Here is a 17,226-nt window from a genome sequence, read left to right on the forward strand (position 1 = left end):
GAAAGAAAGTAGCATTTTGAGAGTGGGGTGAAGTGAGGCGGGCAAAAAAAAAAAAAAAAAAGAGCCATCATTGGCGAACCATGCAGCCTCCCTTTTCATATCTCTCTGTCCCTCTTTCGCCGATGTCCCCGGACCTTCGCTCCTTTTTTTCATCCTGTGAAAGTAGAGGTCGGCAACCAGAGGGGAAGACGGCGGGTAGTTCTTGAAGAGGGGAGAAAAGAAAAAGAAAAAGGTAGGCCAGTTTTTCAATCTGGGACAAAGGAGAGGACCGGATGGAGGTCGGCAGCCTTTAGAGGAAGGGAAGGAACCCGGATCTATGAATCCTACACCTTTTCTCAAAATTCTAGTGAAAGAGGTCAAGAGAGGTGTTTTTCAGGAAACCTTCACCTTTGTTCCCCTTCCCGAGTTTGACAAAAAAAGTGAAAGGGGGTGATAAAACCCCAAAACAAGACCCTTCTTGACTTGAAAAAGAACGTTCCTCCCATCCACCGTCAAATCAGTTTCCTCTCAGAAAACAGTCTGTATGTCGAACCCTTCTCTTTTTTTCTCCAAGGCCCGGCATCTCCTTTGTAGTTGTTCCAATCTCGTCAAATTGTCGGGGGGGTTTCTGATGTGGGATCTTCCTGGGGATTTGTCTTCTTCAATTTTTCTTCCCTCCCTTAATCCAGCTGCAGGGAGGATTTCCATTATTCCCATCCGGAAAAGACCCCATCAATCAAGACAAAGCCCCGTGTAAAAAAAAAACACCCAAACAAGAATTGTCGAAACGCCCGCAGATATCCAGAGGGGGGGAAAAGCCATATTCCGAATCCAAACTGTTCCCATTCCCATCCCACGCCCTTAAAACAAAAAGAGTCCTTGACTGAAACCAGAAGACGCGGAAAGACGAGGTTCCAAACTGCCGCCGAGATGTGGTAAACCGAAAAGAGGGGAGATAAAAATTGGCCAAATTCGAGGATATTTCAAGTCCGATGATTCGATGAGCGTGTGCTGTTCGTTCCAGGGAAAGAACAAGAAGAATTACATCTCCGTCTTCTTCGCTGCCGGGGAAAGAGTTGGCGACGAAAGCCGTCGACGTTTAGCTTGATCTCTCTCCCCAGTGATCTTTTTCCTATCCAAGCTGTTTTCGATCTCCCAGTTTTTTTTTTTTCTCCTCCTCTTTTCTCCCCTTTATTTCCAAGAAAAAAAGAAAGAAAAAGCGGTGTTTTAAAAAAAGAAAACGCCAGACATCCAATGCAGAGATGAGAGTTTAGAGAGGCCGTCGCGTATTAGAAGTTCATCAAGAAGAATTCCAAAATAAAAGCAAACGCCGCCCTGTATATAACCCTTTCCTGAACCGAGGACGTGAGAGAAACGAGCATCCAGCGCAGTATGTCCCAAAAAGATCCAAAGGAAAAACAGAATTGTAAATCAAAAAAACACGGGGGGTATCGCTTTCTAGAATCATTCGCGGGAAAACTTGTATATGTCACAGCCATGTTATAATCGTACACACATAATCGAGTTTTATGTGGCAATCACCACCATTTTTTTCATCGCTCAGACAGTCCTCGGGGTTCGCGAGTTGTTCACCTCGATGACGTCGTCCAGGTGGTTACACATGGCGACAAACAAGTCGAAGAAGAGCTTGCTTCCGCCGGCCTCCATGGCGGCCTGCATGGTTCCGCTCCGCTTGAACGTCCTGCGGCAGCGGATGATGAGGGCTAGATAGTGGGCGCGCAGGCGCGAGTCCGAGTCGGGAGTGTGGGCGTACGCGTAGGCGGCCGAGCGCAGGATGGTGCCGACGTCGATGCCGGACTGGAGTCCCTGCTTGCGTAGGGCGAGGAGCTTGAGCTCGTCGAGCCCGTAGCGGTCGGCGGCGCAGTAGATGACGGTGTCGCGTAGGAGTTCATCCCCACAGCTCGAAAGGTAGACGGTCGGCTCGACTGCGCGGGAGCCTGCGGTCGTGGATGATGCGGTGGTGAGTGTAGTAGTCGCGGTCGAGAACGACGCACGGCGAACACTACCACCGGCTCCCCGGGTGCCGGAGTAAGGAGAGTTGTTGGCGGCGTCCGGGATGGGGGAGGGATAAGGGGACCTTTGGTCAGCAGAGTCCTCGAGCTCCCAAGAGTTTCGGTGCTTGTTGTGAATCAAGCGGGGGTAGTAGTCGCCCTTGTAGAGGTATTCGAGAACGGCGGAAAAGACCTCGGGTTCCTCATCGGGAAGAGAGATCCTCTTGCCCTGCACATCGTGGAGCTGGCCTCTGCAGGCGGCATCGAAAAACGGTGACTGGCAGAGGACGTCCTCGTGCGCGGCAAAGAGACGACCCTCGCGACCGACCGTCAGGGTGACGATGGGCGAGGGGGCGAGGGACTTGCTCGGGTGAGCGGCGGCGGCGGCGGCTGACGAGGAAGAGCCACCACGACGATGGCTGCTGGATCCACGGGCCGCGTTGCTTGAGCTGCGGGTGAGCTCATCGGCTCGGCCAAACGACCTTTGCAGCTTCGATAGCTTCTGGGGATCCCGGACCGTGTTGGACTTCTTCAGCCTCGCGGACTTGTCGACGCGGGTCTGGTCCTGGTTGGACCTGAACGAGCGGCCGAACATGACTGCGGCGGGTTTCGGATTCGGTTTCGGAGAGAGGAGCTGAAGAAGAAGGGATCGGATGCGCGGGACAGAACCGCGGAGTCGATGGATGAAAGAGGACAGTTTGGCAGCGTAGAAGTACGAGGAAAATGGAGATAGATGAAACGAGTAGCGAGACTCGCTTTTCCCGAGAAAAGGAACGACGAAAAAGACGTTCGCGAGGAAAGGTTTTCCCCCACTACTGGCTCTTTTTTTTGTTGTTGTTGCTTATACCCTTGTTCACTATATTATTTCCAAGCCTGGTTCTGTTCTGCCTGACCTGCTTTCGTGACTCCGGGTTTTACTGAATTGACGAGAGAGCGACGAAAGGAGCGAAGAGGGAACGCGGAATCGATAATTTCGCGGCGGATTTAAGGAGAGAAAGATGAGATTTTTTTGGACACACCAGCGGGTGGGTGCCGAAAAAAAAAAATAAGGAGCGGAGGCGGGGGTCCGTGAGGAATATCTCTAGAATGAAGATGACTTCAAAATAAACGAGCGGCTAGGGATATTCCCAAGATGAAATTTGCGACCCTGACGATTGTGGTGAGGGATAGGGAAAGGAGAGGGATGGAGAGGAAGAAGGGAAGAGAAGAGGAAGAGAAGAGAGGGGGAGGAGGGGATAAAAAGAAGAGCCTGGCAAGGCAGCAAGGGCAAAGATTGGATGTAAATAGATTTAGAAGGTACAACTGTACCAGCTACCAAGGATGAGATCGCGATCAACAATTGGGCTGTTGGCGCATCCCAGTTCCCGGTCTCCCAGCGAACAGGCAGGGTGCGACAATGACAATGACAATGACAATGGACAGTGAGGCGAGTTGCCGTTGCAACCTGATTTCAAGGAGCGTACGAAGTAATCCGGGTTCAATTGAGCTGCAATCCGGGATAGATCTGGCTGGCTCTGGCTCCAACTACGAAGTATGAGTGTGAAGATTGAATCGAATTATCTGACGGGCTTGATAGGGACCCAGCCAGCCTCCGCCTCGATTTACACTGATGATTCTCAGTCCGCGTATGGATAAATGCAGGAACATGGCCAGCTCTATTATATACTTTATCGAATGCGCGGCACAATCGCGATTGATATGTTGTACTTCCTAAATCGACCCTAATTTCGATGCAGCCTAGATCTCAAAACGTAGTGTTGATGATAATGGGATTGATCTCTTCAGGCACCCTCGCACTGACGAGGCTCATTGCGCACGCGACGACGACAGGGAAGGTCCCAAGACATCGGAGTCATAATAATCTACCTCCAAGCTTTGAGCACACCAAACAGAAGCGACCAGCACCATTCACACCCAAGACCTGTCACCCCTGCCATCTTCCTCTTAACATCCTTGTCCATCCCGTTAAAACATCCCGAAAAGTCCATCCGCCCCATTTCTCCATCACACCTCACATCCCTCCACCCACCAACCATGCGTCTAGAATCCCCCAACCTCAAGAGTCAAGACCCAGCATCGCCCCATTCCACCATCTTCACTATCAGCAAGATTGGCGAATCCCGTCGCCCCAAGTGTTCGTCCGTCTGCGCCTCCCTCTTTACCGCGCAGTCGGTGACGGATTTTTCAAGGCGTGGAAGATGAAGCTCGTCCTCTAACGTGGCAGCAACCGTCACGCCTTGGAAAGTGCATGCGTCTAATAATCCGTTGACGGAATGGACCTCACCGACGGGGACGGCTGGGCGTGCAAGCCTACTACTGTATTTCTCGGTTTCTTTCGCAAGACCAGTGACGACAATGAGGATTGGAGCCTGACAGAGTTATGTAATCGCGTGACGTGCCTGCGCATTTTGTGTTTCTGGTTCCTTGGGCGACTTGTACCTTTGCTTTTGGCTCCAAGTCGCCTCTCTGTCCACTCATCTCGTGCTAACGCTCTCACTGCACCACAAACCGAGGAGGTGGTACATTTTCAACCCTCCATCCAAAATTTCCGATACTTGGAATTCCAAGTTGCAGTACAAACATCTTGTCCCTGAATTCACAACTGGTACACAGGTACAGTCTCAAGACGACAACTTGCCACGCCTCGACAACGCTTCACGAAATGATGCATGCCCCGAAATTCAAAGTTTAGATTAACATCGACTCCATCCATGTGCGCCGGGTACCTGACAGCTCCCACTCCACTAGGGTCCCCATTCTAAGTCGATGTTTAAAGGCGATGTTTAAAGGCATCAGTCAATCTATGACTCATGGACTAGAGAGGACCAATATTAGATATCATCGATCCATCCTCCTATCCGCAAAATAGAGTATTCGGTCCCATCATGACATGGTAGAACTCAGCAGCGAAGTCAAGGCGTACGCAATGGCCCTGGTAATCTCGTCAACTTACACGCAAACCCTCGGACATCAATCCACGGGACCAACTAACTACGCAAGCGTCAATGTCCGCCGAACCTCGAATTATACACTGCGGGCCGCTGCGGGATTAGTTCGTGGCGAGACGAGAAAGGGCCTCGTCATCAGTGCCCATTGTATCTCATTCACGACTGCCGTGAAGTCCCCCCCCCCCGTTTGCTGCGTCTTGCTTCCACACTCAAAAATGCATGAGTTAATTTGGTGCGATGTATTCCGTCCGATCTCTGCTCCTTGACGCGCTGCTATGTACGAATCCAGTTTACACGGATGGATTGCGATGACAGAAGGTGCTTCCCACCTCGTCAGTATTCAAGTACATCGCCTCATTTGCTGGTGGAGGGCCCTCAGATCCTACCATATCCGGGTTACCGCACCTACACGCAGTCCTAGGAGATAAAGGTACACCCGACATGTTTAGGATTGATGCCTATTCAATTTATCTTAGTGTAGAATGGAAATTTTACTATAACAACCAAAAACTCCCTCCATAGACCTAATCCGGACATATCAAGGCAAAACAGAAGGAAAGAAATCCGAGCTCTGGAACATTTACTTTTCACAGCTCATCCTTGCCCATCGCCCTCTTCAGAGCCGCCTTCACCGCCTGCTCAACAAGCTCCTCCTCCTCCTTCTCACCCACACCACTCTCCCTCGCTATCCTTCTCGCCCTCAACATCGCCGACCTCACCGCATCCACAACAGCCTCCTCCTCCTCCTCCTCTCCCACGTCCTCATCTTCGTCACCGCCAGCATTTCCAGTCTTGGCGCCAGCGCCCGTTTTCCCCTCCCCCTCTCCAGCCTTCGGCTTATAACTCCCGTGCTCCGTCGGCGCCGCAATAAGCTCATCCAACCTCTTGACCTCCGAACTAGCAGGCCCCGAAATAATACTCCAATACTCCCTAGCAATCTTCGCATACTTGACCGCCTCCTCCGCCTCACCCAGCTGATTCGACGCATACGCCGCAATCTCCGCCGTCATCGGCCTCGGGAGAACCATCCCCTCGTCACCGTATAATCTCAGCAACTTCTTGCACTGCGCCACGATAGCCCGCGGATCCTCGGCCGACTCGCTGAGCACCTTCTTGGCCTTCCGGATGTTGTCGCGTCGGCGGTTAGACTCGCGCCGCGCGGCCGTGTCGCGGCATATGCGGCACGTGCATTCGAAGTTGAATTGGGAGCCGATGAGCTTGTGGCGGTCTTTGTAGGGGATTTCTTGGAGGCCGTCGACGTAGCTGTAGGTCAGCTCTTCGCCGGGTTTGATGTCGCGGAGGGCGAAGACTTCGACGCCGAGGGTGGTGTCGCTGAAGCGGTAGTACGTGCTGTGAGGAATGACCGTGGTTAGCGCATGTTGTTCAAAGTGCAGTCCTATCCGAAGAGGATGGCGCTGGAGTTGAGGCCGTTGCCTCTCGAGAACCTATATACTCACTTTGGCACGCAATCATGGTTCATTTTCTAGGTCGATTGACATGTTAGTAAATAATTCCCACACGGCGATTTCCAGGTTTCAAAGAAGGAAGGGATAGGAATGGAGAAGAGCACTTACAGCAGCCTCCGGAAACGTCCCTAGGTGGCGGAAATTGGCGTACTGCACACCAAGAGAGTTCATCGTAATCAAGTTATCCAACTCATCCTTGTACCTGCCATTCGACACCATATCCCGCGTTTCCGCTCTGCCCGCATCGGGCAACTGCAGCAAGCCCAGCCAGTTCATCCTAATCCTCTCCTCAGGCAAGAACACCTCCATAGAATCGCGCACCATGAAGAGCGTCGGATAATCGACAAGGATGGTCTCTCCAGCCTTGAAGCTCTCTCCCTCCCTCACAAAGAGGCCCCGACCTCGGTCAGCCGTGAGCTTCTCCTCGTACTTCTTCCGCGGGAAGACTTTATCAAAGGCGTAAGCGTCGGCGGCAGAGGCGTCGGCGGCCGTCGAGGCCATCTGTGTCCTGTTGGCCATGGAAGCGGCTAGTTCTGGAAGCGTGACGATGCTGATGCCACGACCACCCATGAAGTCGGCGTTTGTAAATGTGCAGAAGCCTAGGAGGGGCTTCTCGGCGGGGTGGATGCAGTGGGGTTCGTGGGTCCATGGTCTGAAGATATCGGGATGTGAAGGACGGGGCGCGATCTCGCTGAGGTCGCATGTTAGGTCGCCGTGGAGAGATGTCTCAGGTAGAGGGCAGCTGAATGGCTCCGGCTCGGGGGTGAAGATTGATGTTTGGGCGAGAACAGCTGGGAGAGAGAGGAGAGAGGAGAGGGCGGTGAGGTATGTGAAGGTTGAACTGAGGACAGCCATCGTGAGGAGAGCTCGTTTCGAGCGTCGAGTGTCGAGTAATGGAGAAGGTCGAGGACGTCGATGGAGGTCAGGACTCTTCTTCGTCGCTCAGCGGCGGCGCGTCGCTTCCCGCAGAGAAATCGAACGGTTTGACTTCGGTTATAAAGAACAAGAAAATAAGACGAGGATACCTGCCCGCATTCGATAATAATATACAGAGAGTTACAATTCGCAATGTATTCGACGCTGTCGTCGTCGTGTGCGTATCAATGATCAATCAAGTGCGGAAGAAACCGTCTACTTCGTAGGTGGCGCGGCTGTTTGCGAAGAGAAGAAAAAAAAAAAAATCAAACCAGAATAGCACGAAATTAAGCGACAATCTATGATTTACGAGGATGGAAAGGAAAGGACACCATGTTCGTCTGAAGAATTAAAAAGAGGCGACGGGAAGAACGGGAGTTTGGGGATGTTTAAAGTGTCAATATGAGTAGTGGATGGACATGCCAAGGAACCAAGAAACGGCCTGGAACTGAACACTTTAAAATCGCGGAGTCGATCAACTCTAAAGAAATCAAGACATTGATGCCCTCCATCACCGTGCACCAGGACCTCCTTTGCCGGCATTCTCGTTTCTAGTTTCCCCCTGGCGAGCTCCTGGTTAACCGGGAACGGGGTCTCTCAGACAGCTTGAACGCCGCCACACGAAGTAAAGTCGAACTTGCTCCCATCCGGAGGTGGGATGAAACAACGTCAAAGTTAGCTTGTCCAGTCCTCATTCGTCAAAGGTTTTGCCCATGCTCCGCCAAGACTCGGGACCCATATCTGATCTTGTCTCAGGTTCCCTCGCCAATTTAACCAGAAACGGGCTGGCGCAAGGAAGAAAGTTAGGCGCAGAAAATTGTCCTTAGGCAAAAATCGGGAAAATAATTCTATTATGAAAACAGTTATTGTATTGGAATTATGTTAAAGGAAGTCCTTGTTCTTCTCTTTCTCTCACCCTGTTTTTTCTTCGTCGTTTGTTTCCATTACCGTAGAGTGTGACGTTTCGACTCTTTCCGCGATGCGAGTGGCGCTTCCTTTCTCTATTAACGCGACGATGCGTTCCAGCCCATATAAAGCCAACAAAGGACGGTAGGTTGAAAAAGAAAAAAAAAAAAAAAAAAAAGAAAAAAAAAAATTTGCGATGAGAAGTCGACAGGGTTGCGTTGCGAGGTTTCGGTATCAGTCATAGACTTTAAACTTCTCGGGTACCTCACCACCGTGGCTCTCAATCTCCTCGATCAAGCGCTGGTTCTCGGCGATTTGGTCGCGCATGAACTGGACGGTGCGCTTGAGGACGAGGCCTTCGGAGCGACCTTGGCCCTCGAGGCCGGGGACGAGTTCAGTGAGGCGGTCGAAGCCTTCGCGGATGGCTTGTCTTCGTTTTCGTTCCGAGGCGATGTGGTTCATCTTCTTCTCTGATTCGGTAAGGCGAGGCTTCTCCTCGGGCGGCGGCGCGGATTGGCGCTCCTCTGACGATTTGGAAGTTGCCATTGCGGAAGAGGTTGAATAGTATGACAGGCTTACAGGGCCAGGAAAGCACTTCGTAGTAAAAGCAGATCGTAGTAAGGGCAGATTGTAAAAAGGTAGGACAAGAAACTGGGTATATCTGTGAAAGATCAAGATGGGTTGGGAGTCGGAAGGGTTCCCGCACGGGAGGTACGCCAACCTGAGCAGGACGACAAGATCAGATTCTCTAGCCTCGCGTTATCCCGTGACTTGGCGTCCAGCTTTTGCTTTTCACATGAATCTCGAAATCGAATTCCCTAGTTCCATTGCTTCTAGCGTTTACATTTCGTGTATTGTAGACGCTAAGAGTAGGCCGGTTCCTGTGCCCTCGCTTCTAATTGCTATTCATACGCAGGTGCCGTTGTGGTGTTTCTGGGTTCTCCACGCTGAGGTCCGGGGGTAATGGCCCAAGGGGAACTTAGAATACACGCATAGCCGTCTCTCTTAGCCAGGGAGTAAGAGCGACATTGTCCCTGACGGATGAGTGCTACATTAACTACCTCGTCCATTATTCCCCACGAACTTGAAGCAAATAGATCGTGTTCATCTGCCATCGCTGCCGAATCTATAACGAACCTATGCAAGTCAAAGTCACAAGCAAGCAGGCGGCCCGCCCCGATCTCGGCTAGCGGGTACATGGCCCCTTCTAAGGCTGCTAGAAGCTACTTGGCTCACCCCCCTCCCCCCAACGAAGACGCTACTATAGAGGTGCGAAGACAGTCCTGATACTGTACTCGGGAAACGTCCATCTGTCGCTTCTTACGACCGGAGAACGGCTCCATCACCGACATTCATAGCGCTTGACTTGTACATCCTTGTATCTTCATGATCGAACCATGTTTCCATTTTACATCTGAGAATGAAGAAATCGACGCCGTAGGGCACAGGATTTGCGAATAGAAGCACGTCGGCTTGTGATTCTATGATTCAAGGAATGCTCGTCTACTATCTCGTGTTAAACTGAGATTAATCTCCGTGTAATCGTAGATGACGAAAAGCGAAAGGCAACGTGAGAGATTGGTATATTGATAGCATCTAAGAGCCCCATATGGAGCTGAAGAAGAGCAATAAAATGATCGAGTTCTAAGAGGGTGTAAGTCGGTGTTGTTTGGTCCGATCGGCCGACTTAGACGACTTCTTGTGGGCAACTCTGTCCCGATCCGCAAGCGTCCTTGAAGTGTGCCTCCCATCTTGTCCATCGCATTCTGGCCCGGAAAACTTAAGGAACCATTTCCCGTAGCCCTTTGGGAATTTGACGCCAGACATCCACCCCTATCCCCCTAACCTTCTTCACCTCGAGAAGCATGTGTCTTTGGGACTCAACATCCACCCCTTCGTTTCCTAGAGAATCCGAAGCCTTCTGGGCGCGTGACAGACTTCTCGTCGTTGGCATATGACTTTCCCTCTAATCAGCCGTTTCCGGGGATGAGAAATAAGAGGAATAGAACCCCCCCCCCCCCGGCGCGTACTTCTCCCTCTTCCCATCCTTCCTTCCCACCCCCCATGTCTTACACAACCACTCTTTAACCACCCATCTTACGCCACAACTTTACTCTTTTGCGGAGTTTATCAACCTTTAACAATCAATTGGAACTTTACCAAACATCATCACCATTCTTCATCTTTCGCACACAGCCCACCATGCCAATGTTTCACCCACATCAGCTGTTGACCGGCTGGATGGTTCTAACTCCTGACCAGCTGGCAGAGCAAATGGGCCAGTCCGCTGTTAATCAGTCAAGCCAAGCCGACTCATCCACTTCGCAACAGCAAGGGTGGATGGCCCAGCCTATCCCATACAACCGGAGAGTCCGAATGACCGAGGAACACTATCTGGAATTGAAATGGCAATCCTACCTTGCCACTCACAACATCGCCCATCATTGGACCCCCTTTGAGACGCTAGAGCGCGACAAGTACGCACCAATCTTGTCACAAGAACTTCAGCGCAGAAGGGCCGTCGATTTGGAGCAATTCAAAAACTCCTTAAACGTCGCAATTCTCGCGCTTCTTTCCAACACGCACGTCGATGCTGGAAACGCTAGGGTCATTGACGGCCTTGGGGAGCTGACGGAAGAAGTCCGTCAGAAACTCGTGCTCCCTGCCGTGGGAGAGGCCGCAACTCCATTTACCCCGGAAGCCCAAAATGCATTTCAATCGGCCGTGCAGTCTAACACCCAGGCGTACGGAGCGCTTCTCCCCCAGGGCCTCGAATATGGTCCCGTGAAGTACTCGAGGGCCATGAAATTCAACATGGCGCCGGACCACATGATGCCCGTGAACTTACAGGTGGCCACGAGGCTGGCCGATGAGCCGGCGTATTTTGGGCACCGCGGTGGAGACTACATCTTCAAGTACACGAGCATGCACCGCACTGACAAGCGAGACAAGCATCGCTTCCAGTACGAGTGCCAGGTTCCGCGGACGCAGGGAGAATATCTCGCTCGGCTGCAGTCAATCATGCCAAGGGTATTGAAGATGTTGAATTCATTCATCATGTTTCACCCCTACAGTGCGACCCAGCCCATTGACAAAGTTAGATGGTTGCGCACGATGTCGGACGAGGACGTCTCGCACATTAGAAGCACTTATATGTCGATGTTTCCATCCCAAGATGTACCATCGAAAGAGTTTCACAAATTTATGAGGGAACGCTTGATGGCAACTGAGGTCGTCTCGGAGTTCGCTTGGCTCGTGGAAGAGACCAATGACAACCTCAGGGACCAGAGGGCGCGGAAATTGGCCGACTTCCTCGTGGAAATCACAGGCCAGAAGGACCTGAAGACCCTCGCGGGATATTTCACTCGTCGGCAGAGGGCGATTGCTGAGAGGATCCTGTTCCAAGATAACGAGTATAACGACAGAGTCGGAGTGTACAAGTGCCCTAAAGTAAGTTGGAAGAATTTCCTAGACTTGATTGATCATTTGTTTTCAAATCCTTTTTCCATTCTCCCATCCACTTACCTTCCCTACTTTCCTCTTTCCTTTCCGTTTTTTCCTTTTCCATTTCCTCTCTTCCCTTCCCTCTCTCCTCTCATCCTCTTCTGGTGCGCGGTGTGAGTGAGGTTGACGTTCATTCGGACTATCTCCGGATAATCCAGCCGAGACCTCACCTTTTTCACTTCGACCCTTGTCAAAAAGCTTTGGCCAATCAAATCGCGTCGTTTTCATTCCAATGGCTCCACGCCAAAATTTAGCAATTGAGAACTTCGATTCTAACCACGCAACAGACCTTCGTCGAGCACACTCGCACCCAGCACCCCGACGTCGTTACCGATCCCCTCGCCAACCTCTACAGCGGCCTTCACAACCCGGCTCTTATCTTCAAGGACTCGCTCGAGAGGGTTTACGAAACAGTCCGGGGAAGCATCGCAGACCGAGCTAACTCTGCACCCGACGCCAACGGTCCGAAGAACGTCGTTTCGCAGCCAGAGGTTGCCTCGTGCAGTGGTTTCCTACCTGTCGGTTCGAATTCTCAGCCCGCCGCTTCGGTTTCCCAACCTGCTGATTCGAGCACTACCACTGCTCAGCTTTCGTCTGTCGATCCGAGTCAGTTGGACGACTATTTGAACGCCTTCTTGACCGTTTCGGGCCTAAAGAATCCGCCTGATTTAGTCGAGGAAACCGGTTCTTCGTCATCGTCATCCGACTCGGAGCCCAACGTCGTCCAGAGTTTCAATCCAGATAACTTCTTGAGTCTCGGCACCGGCACCACCAGCGACGATCCTTCTGTTGTGGATTTCGACCCCCTGGCGTTTGACTTCGATACTTTCCTGCAGTCTGATTCCGCTACCAACTTTGACATAAAGGTCTCCGCCGTCCCTACTACAAATCCTGATCCTCCGGCTTCTATCTTTGATTTAACTACCGACCAACATCCGCTTCAACCAGATCTTGAAGCATTACTCCGTCTCCCCGAGATCCCCGCTACGGATTTCTTTCAAGAGCTCATCTACACCGGTGGCCCAAACCAGAATAACACCCCGCAAACCACCAATCAGCAGGAGTCCCAGGAAGACCCCGCCGCGAACATTATTAACTACGTTGCACCTGTTATAGGCCTCAACTGCGACAATCTAGAATCGAGGGGCACCAAACGATCTCTAGACGAATTTCTCGATCAAAACGACTAAACCTACATTTTCAAAAAACATTAAAAAAAAAAAAAGAAAAGGATAAAGAAAATTATCACTTCACTCTAGCGTCATGTCGAGCGTTTCCAGTGTTCGAGGCCTTTTTGCCTCCACTCCCCTCCAGCGAGCGTGGACAGCGACCACCAGCGTTCAGCTCACACGTTCTTTTACCACCACGACGATGCTTCAAAAGAAGAAGAAGGGCGGCGCCAAGCCCAAGACGGAAGACTCTATGAAGCTCAAGGCCCTCAAGGCGAACCTCTTCGCCGACCCTCCCGCCCCTCTCCGCATGGCCCGCAGCAGGTGGCTCCGCCACTGGACGATCCACCGCGCCTGGCTCCTGCACCAGCGCAAGGTCCGGGAGGCGCGCGAGAGGGAGCTCATGAGGATGCAACAGGGCATGTTTGAGGCGTGCGAGGAGCTCAGGAAGACGAGCGGTCCGGGAACGAGGGCCGAGGGGTATTTGTATCGGGTTGCCATGGAGAAGAAGGGCGTTTATGGACCGAGGGGGATCCCGATTGAGTATGCGAGGTTGCAGACGGAGACGCCTGCTAGGGAGGCGTGGAATCATTCTTGGACGAGGTGAAGTGTTTTATTAGAAGAAAAGGGCTGTAGATATAAGCGGCCTATGAGGCACTTTGCTTGTTTCTTTTGATTGTTTGATTTTGAATGTATCATTATCACCTGTATTAGACTTGGAGGGTTCGGGAAGAGCTCTCTTGATACGAGTATGGGCTGAGTTGATGGACTGAGATGCTTCGGGTCGGATTCAGCGTGTGTGGGAGAACTGACAGCGAGGAAGAACCCTAAATTGTATTAGTATTCTTAACAAGTTTGGTTTCCCACTCCTTGGATTACTTCAATGTTCGAGACTCTACGTGAGATAATGTGTCATGGGTTCTCAAAAACAAAACCCACTTCCCTAGAAGAAGCCAGTGGCATAAGAGTCGCCGTACTCATATCTCCTGACGACCCGAGTTCCAAAAAGAAGAGCATCCTCAATTTATGCCAAAAAATCTCGATCTCACTCCACATCACATCACCCAGCAGGACGAGGGCCCTAACCTTGTCTCAACAACCTTCGGGTGCAGAAAAAGAAGGAAGAGAAAATAAAAATGGCAGAGAAGTCATCGGAAGGAAGACAAGAGAAATAGTTATTAATGCTAAGGATCATGGGGCATGGCAAGATAAACAAAGATGTTGAACTTGTGGTAGCGAAATATTGGCGCCTTGGACAGTTCGATCTACAAAAACGGAGGAAAAAAAGAACATCATATTGTTTCCGCCCTCCTTCCAGTTCCCTTCCCTATTTCCCCTTTCTCCCTATAAGACAGAGAATTCCATAGCCAAAGATCTGAGGAAAGGGATGCGTATTTCAGAAAACCAGATATAAAAGATAAATTAAAAACCAAAAAACAAGACATCATATTGTTACCCGTGTAGTCGAAAAGAAAATAAGACTTTTTCCCCCATTCTCCATTACTAAATGCGTTGCGAAGATTAATAATAAAAAAAAAAAAACGGCATAAAACTTGAGTAAAACGCTCAGTGCGGTCGAGAGGTGGAAAGACACCAAATGTCTCTCATTAAGTCAAGTTCAGTGTTGTCGTTGGGATCGCTAGGTTTGGGTTCGAAAAGAACATGTCACTTGTGCTAAGCTCGGAAACTGTAGCTCAGTCAGGCGTAGGGAGTTGCGTAGAAGCCGGGGAGGAAGATCTGTGGGTTCGACAGACGAAGACGATTCGACGAAGGATCATATACGTGAGTTGGCGCAGCAGGGTGAAACCTAGTGCACTGGTTCATATCTTCCGCCTGGGTGCTCGGGCCTAGCGAGCGGCTGCGCTTCGCGAGCAAGAGCAAGCCAGGGAGGGAGGAATGCTAGTGAATGGCTCCATAAGGTGCAAGAAATCTCCGTAACATAACGGGGGCAAAAAAAATCCACCTTCTAGTCTCCGGGGTATCCAGGAACGGCTGACGCTCAATTGCTTCGCAAAATGCAAGGTTGACAAGGTAGTGGCTTACAACACAACGCAGCAGCCACCACCCTCTCCCCTTTCGAACGTCAGAAGCGCTGCTCGGGTAGCAGCCTCAAAGACGTCATCAACGCCCTCACCACTCAAACTAGAGCACTCTAGATACCTGCGAGCACCGATTTCCCGGGCAGCCTGGTCTCCTTCTTGTGGGGAGACGAATCTTAGAGACTTCTTCCGTTGTTCTTCGATGGCGACGGGATCTTCCCGCAAATCCTTCTTCAACCCAACGAGGATAATAGGTACACCAGGGCAGAGCCTGGTAGCTTCTTCCACCCACTAATCCAAGAATGGCGAACAGTCAGCTTCTCGTTCTGGGAAATTTGAGCCCTGTGGAAAACTCCCCCCAAGTCAAAGCACCTCGAAGCCTTACCTTGTGCTTAACATTATCCAGCGAGTCAGGGGTTTCGATAGAGAATCCTATTAAGATGACGTGGGCTTTCGAATACGCTAGTGGCCTCAATCGCTCGTAGTCTTCCTGTCCTGCGGTATCCCATAGCGCTAGCTGGACGGATTTGCCGTCGACTCTGCAATCGGTCACGTAGTTTTCGAATACGGTCGGTATCTATCGCAGGCCAGGGAAGTCAGCTTGGTACGTGTCGTCGAATCGGCGAGCGGTTCGTCCTGGGGGTCGTCGTAAACTTACATAGTTCTACCGAGAAAAACGTTAGCTAGAGTCAAACAAAGAAGTAGGAGGACATTCAATGGTTTCGTAGGCTTACCGTAGGGAAGTAACCTAGGGTGAAGACGCTTAGAAGACTTGTCTTCCCGCAGGCTCCGTCACCAATGATCACTAGCTTCCTAAAGTAATTGGTCAGTTCAGCACATCCCCAATGAACATGTCCAGGCCGTGAAACCGCCGGGAGAGGAGGTGGCAACTATGTATCGAGGAAATCACCGGACGGGCTCCAGGAGGCTCGCAAGATTACACCAGCGGCCAGGAGATTGCCCTGATTGTGTGCCATGTATGTCCGGGACTATCCTAGCTGGCAGGTGGATAGCGATGTGCCACAAGGACCAAGATGGCGTACCTTCGAATAGCGTTATTTGGACTGGCAGCCGCCATTGTGCGTGTCGGAGGCAGAGAACGCTTGCGGAGTGACGGAAGGAAATAAAATGCACCAGACGTAGAGTGGTCGGTGTGGGCAGGTGCGGCTCAATGGAGATCAGTGCCCAGCCCTGATGACCGTCGTCGTCCTCCACCGACTACGATTGTAGATTTGTCTCGTAACGGGATAGGTCGAGATCGTTCGACAAGGAACGGAGGCAATTATTTCAAGAAGCCCTTATTGAGCGAGAAGACGTTTTGAGCTACACTCGCCCCTATGTCGGGTACTTGAGGTCGATCCACCAGCTGCTCAGAGGTCGAGGGGTGTCGGTCGAATCGACGAGATACGGCGGGAGGAGGGGATTAAGAGGGATTGATCTCGGGATTCGGCGAGGATGCGTGAGAGGCTACAAGGGGCGTCGGGGACGAATACGAAAGATCGAATAGGTCCGTCGGTGTGTAGAGGGAGCCGGGAGCACAGGTACGAGAAGGGGTAAGAGAGGAGACGCAGGCACGGGAGGGATCCAAAGGCCGGAAGCACAAGAAAAGAAGAAGAAAAAAGAAAAGAGTAGTTGAGAGCCGCTAGTGTGCACGAGTTTGTTTGTGTGTGGAACCTTGTCAATGGAAAAGGGTCGTTGGAGATAATAACACGGATGCGTTAAAAAAAGATGCTGTGTAAGGCCAAGACCGGAAACGGGGCCTGTCGGCTTTTATTTAGGCTTCGGGCGCGGGTCTTGCGACTTTGGCCAGTCTTCCCAGTTGGGGCAGGGGAGTCGTATCAGGGAATCAGGGAATCAGGGACAGAATGGTTCAGATGCCCTACGAAGTACCCTCGTACAAAGGACCGTCTTCGTCGTTGGTTCCTGGCGACTTGGCCGTGGTTCCTGATTTCAACCCCAGGACAGGATGATGCAGATGGCTAGATGGGTGACGGGAGGGCTGAGATTGACCAGGATTAAAATGGTTCCAAGGGGCGAAGCCAGGCGAGGAGATGCAGCGGGGACTTCTGCAATATGGGCAAGATGGGTTGTCACTTGCCGGGGGGGGATGGGTTGGTGGTTCAAGGACAAAGTGAATACGAGAAGGTCCTAGGAAGTATTTGAGGCTAGGCTGGGCTGGGACTGGGCTGGATGTGCGGTTCAACAATGCCTGCAGAGGCTGCAGAACAGGACTCTCCCGGACCTGCCTGGATCATTGGTAATAAATACATAGCACGATCTCAATCCAG

The 17,226-nt window shown here is 51.5% G+C and overlaps 3 protein-coding genes and 3 pseudogenes across 3 annotated transcripts; 2 read left to right on the forward strand and 4 right to left on the reverse strand.

Moving 5' to 3' along the window:
• Positions 1-1,539: 1,539 nt before the first annotated feature.
• Positions 1,540-2,586, reverse strand: SAPIO_CDS0038 (annotated as a pseudogene; the record flags this gene model as incomplete).
• Positions 2,587-5,526: 2,940 nt separating this feature from the next.
• SAPIO_CDS0039 (uncharacterized protein) lies at positions 5,527-7,260 on the reverse strand (the record flags this gene model as incomplete). The annotated part of the gene is made up of 3 exons (XM_016782923.1): positions 5,527-6,289; positions 6,397-6,422; positions 6,514-7,260. 3 exons carry the CDS (start codon positions 7,258-7,260, stop codon positions 5,527-5,529), a joined length of 1,536 nt encoding a protein of 511 aa, XP_016646556.1.
• Positions 7,261-8,460: 1,200 nt separating this feature from the next.
• SAPIO_CDS0040 lies at positions 8,461-8,772 on the reverse strand (annotated as a pseudogene; the record flags this gene model as incomplete).
• Positions 8,773-10,428: 1,656 nt separating this feature from the next.
• Positions 10,429-12,920, forward strand: SAPIO_CDS0041 (uncharacterized protein; the record flags this gene model as incomplete). Its single annotated transcript, XM_016782924.1, has 2 exons — positions 10,429-11,676; positions 12,018-12,920. The coding sequence occupies 2 exons, from the start codon at positions 10,429-10,431 to the stop codon at positions 12,918-12,920; spliced, it is 2,151 nt and encodes a 716-aa protein (XP_016646557.1).
• Positions 12,921-13,101: 181 nt separating this feature from the next.
• Positions 13,102-13,506, forward strand: SAPIO_CDS0042 (annotated as a pseudogene; the record flags this gene model as incomplete).
• Positions 13,507-14,597: 1,091 nt separating this feature from the next.
• On the reverse strand, positions 14,598-16,016 carry SAPIO_CDS0043 (uncharacterized protein; the record flags this gene model as incomplete). Its single annotated transcript, XM_016782925.1, has 6 exons — positions 14,598-14,757; positions 14,943-15,229; positions 15,324-15,515; positions 15,597-15,602; positions 15,673-15,751; positions 15,982-16,016. The coding sequence occupies 6 exons, from the start codon at positions 16,014-16,016 to the stop codon at positions 14,598-14,600; spliced, it is 759 nt and encodes a 252-aa protein (XP_016646558.1).
• Positions 16,017-17,226: the final 1,210 nt, after the last annotated feature.

This window comes from Scedosporium apiospermum (assembly GCF_000732125.1).
Source record: "Scedosporium apiospermum strain IHEM 14462 chromosome Unknown SEQ_SAPIO_0011, whole genome shotgun sequence".
Taxonomy (NCBI): Eukaryota; Fungi; Ascomycota; class Sordariomycetes; order Microascales; family Microascaceae; genus Scedosporium; species Scedosporium apiospermum.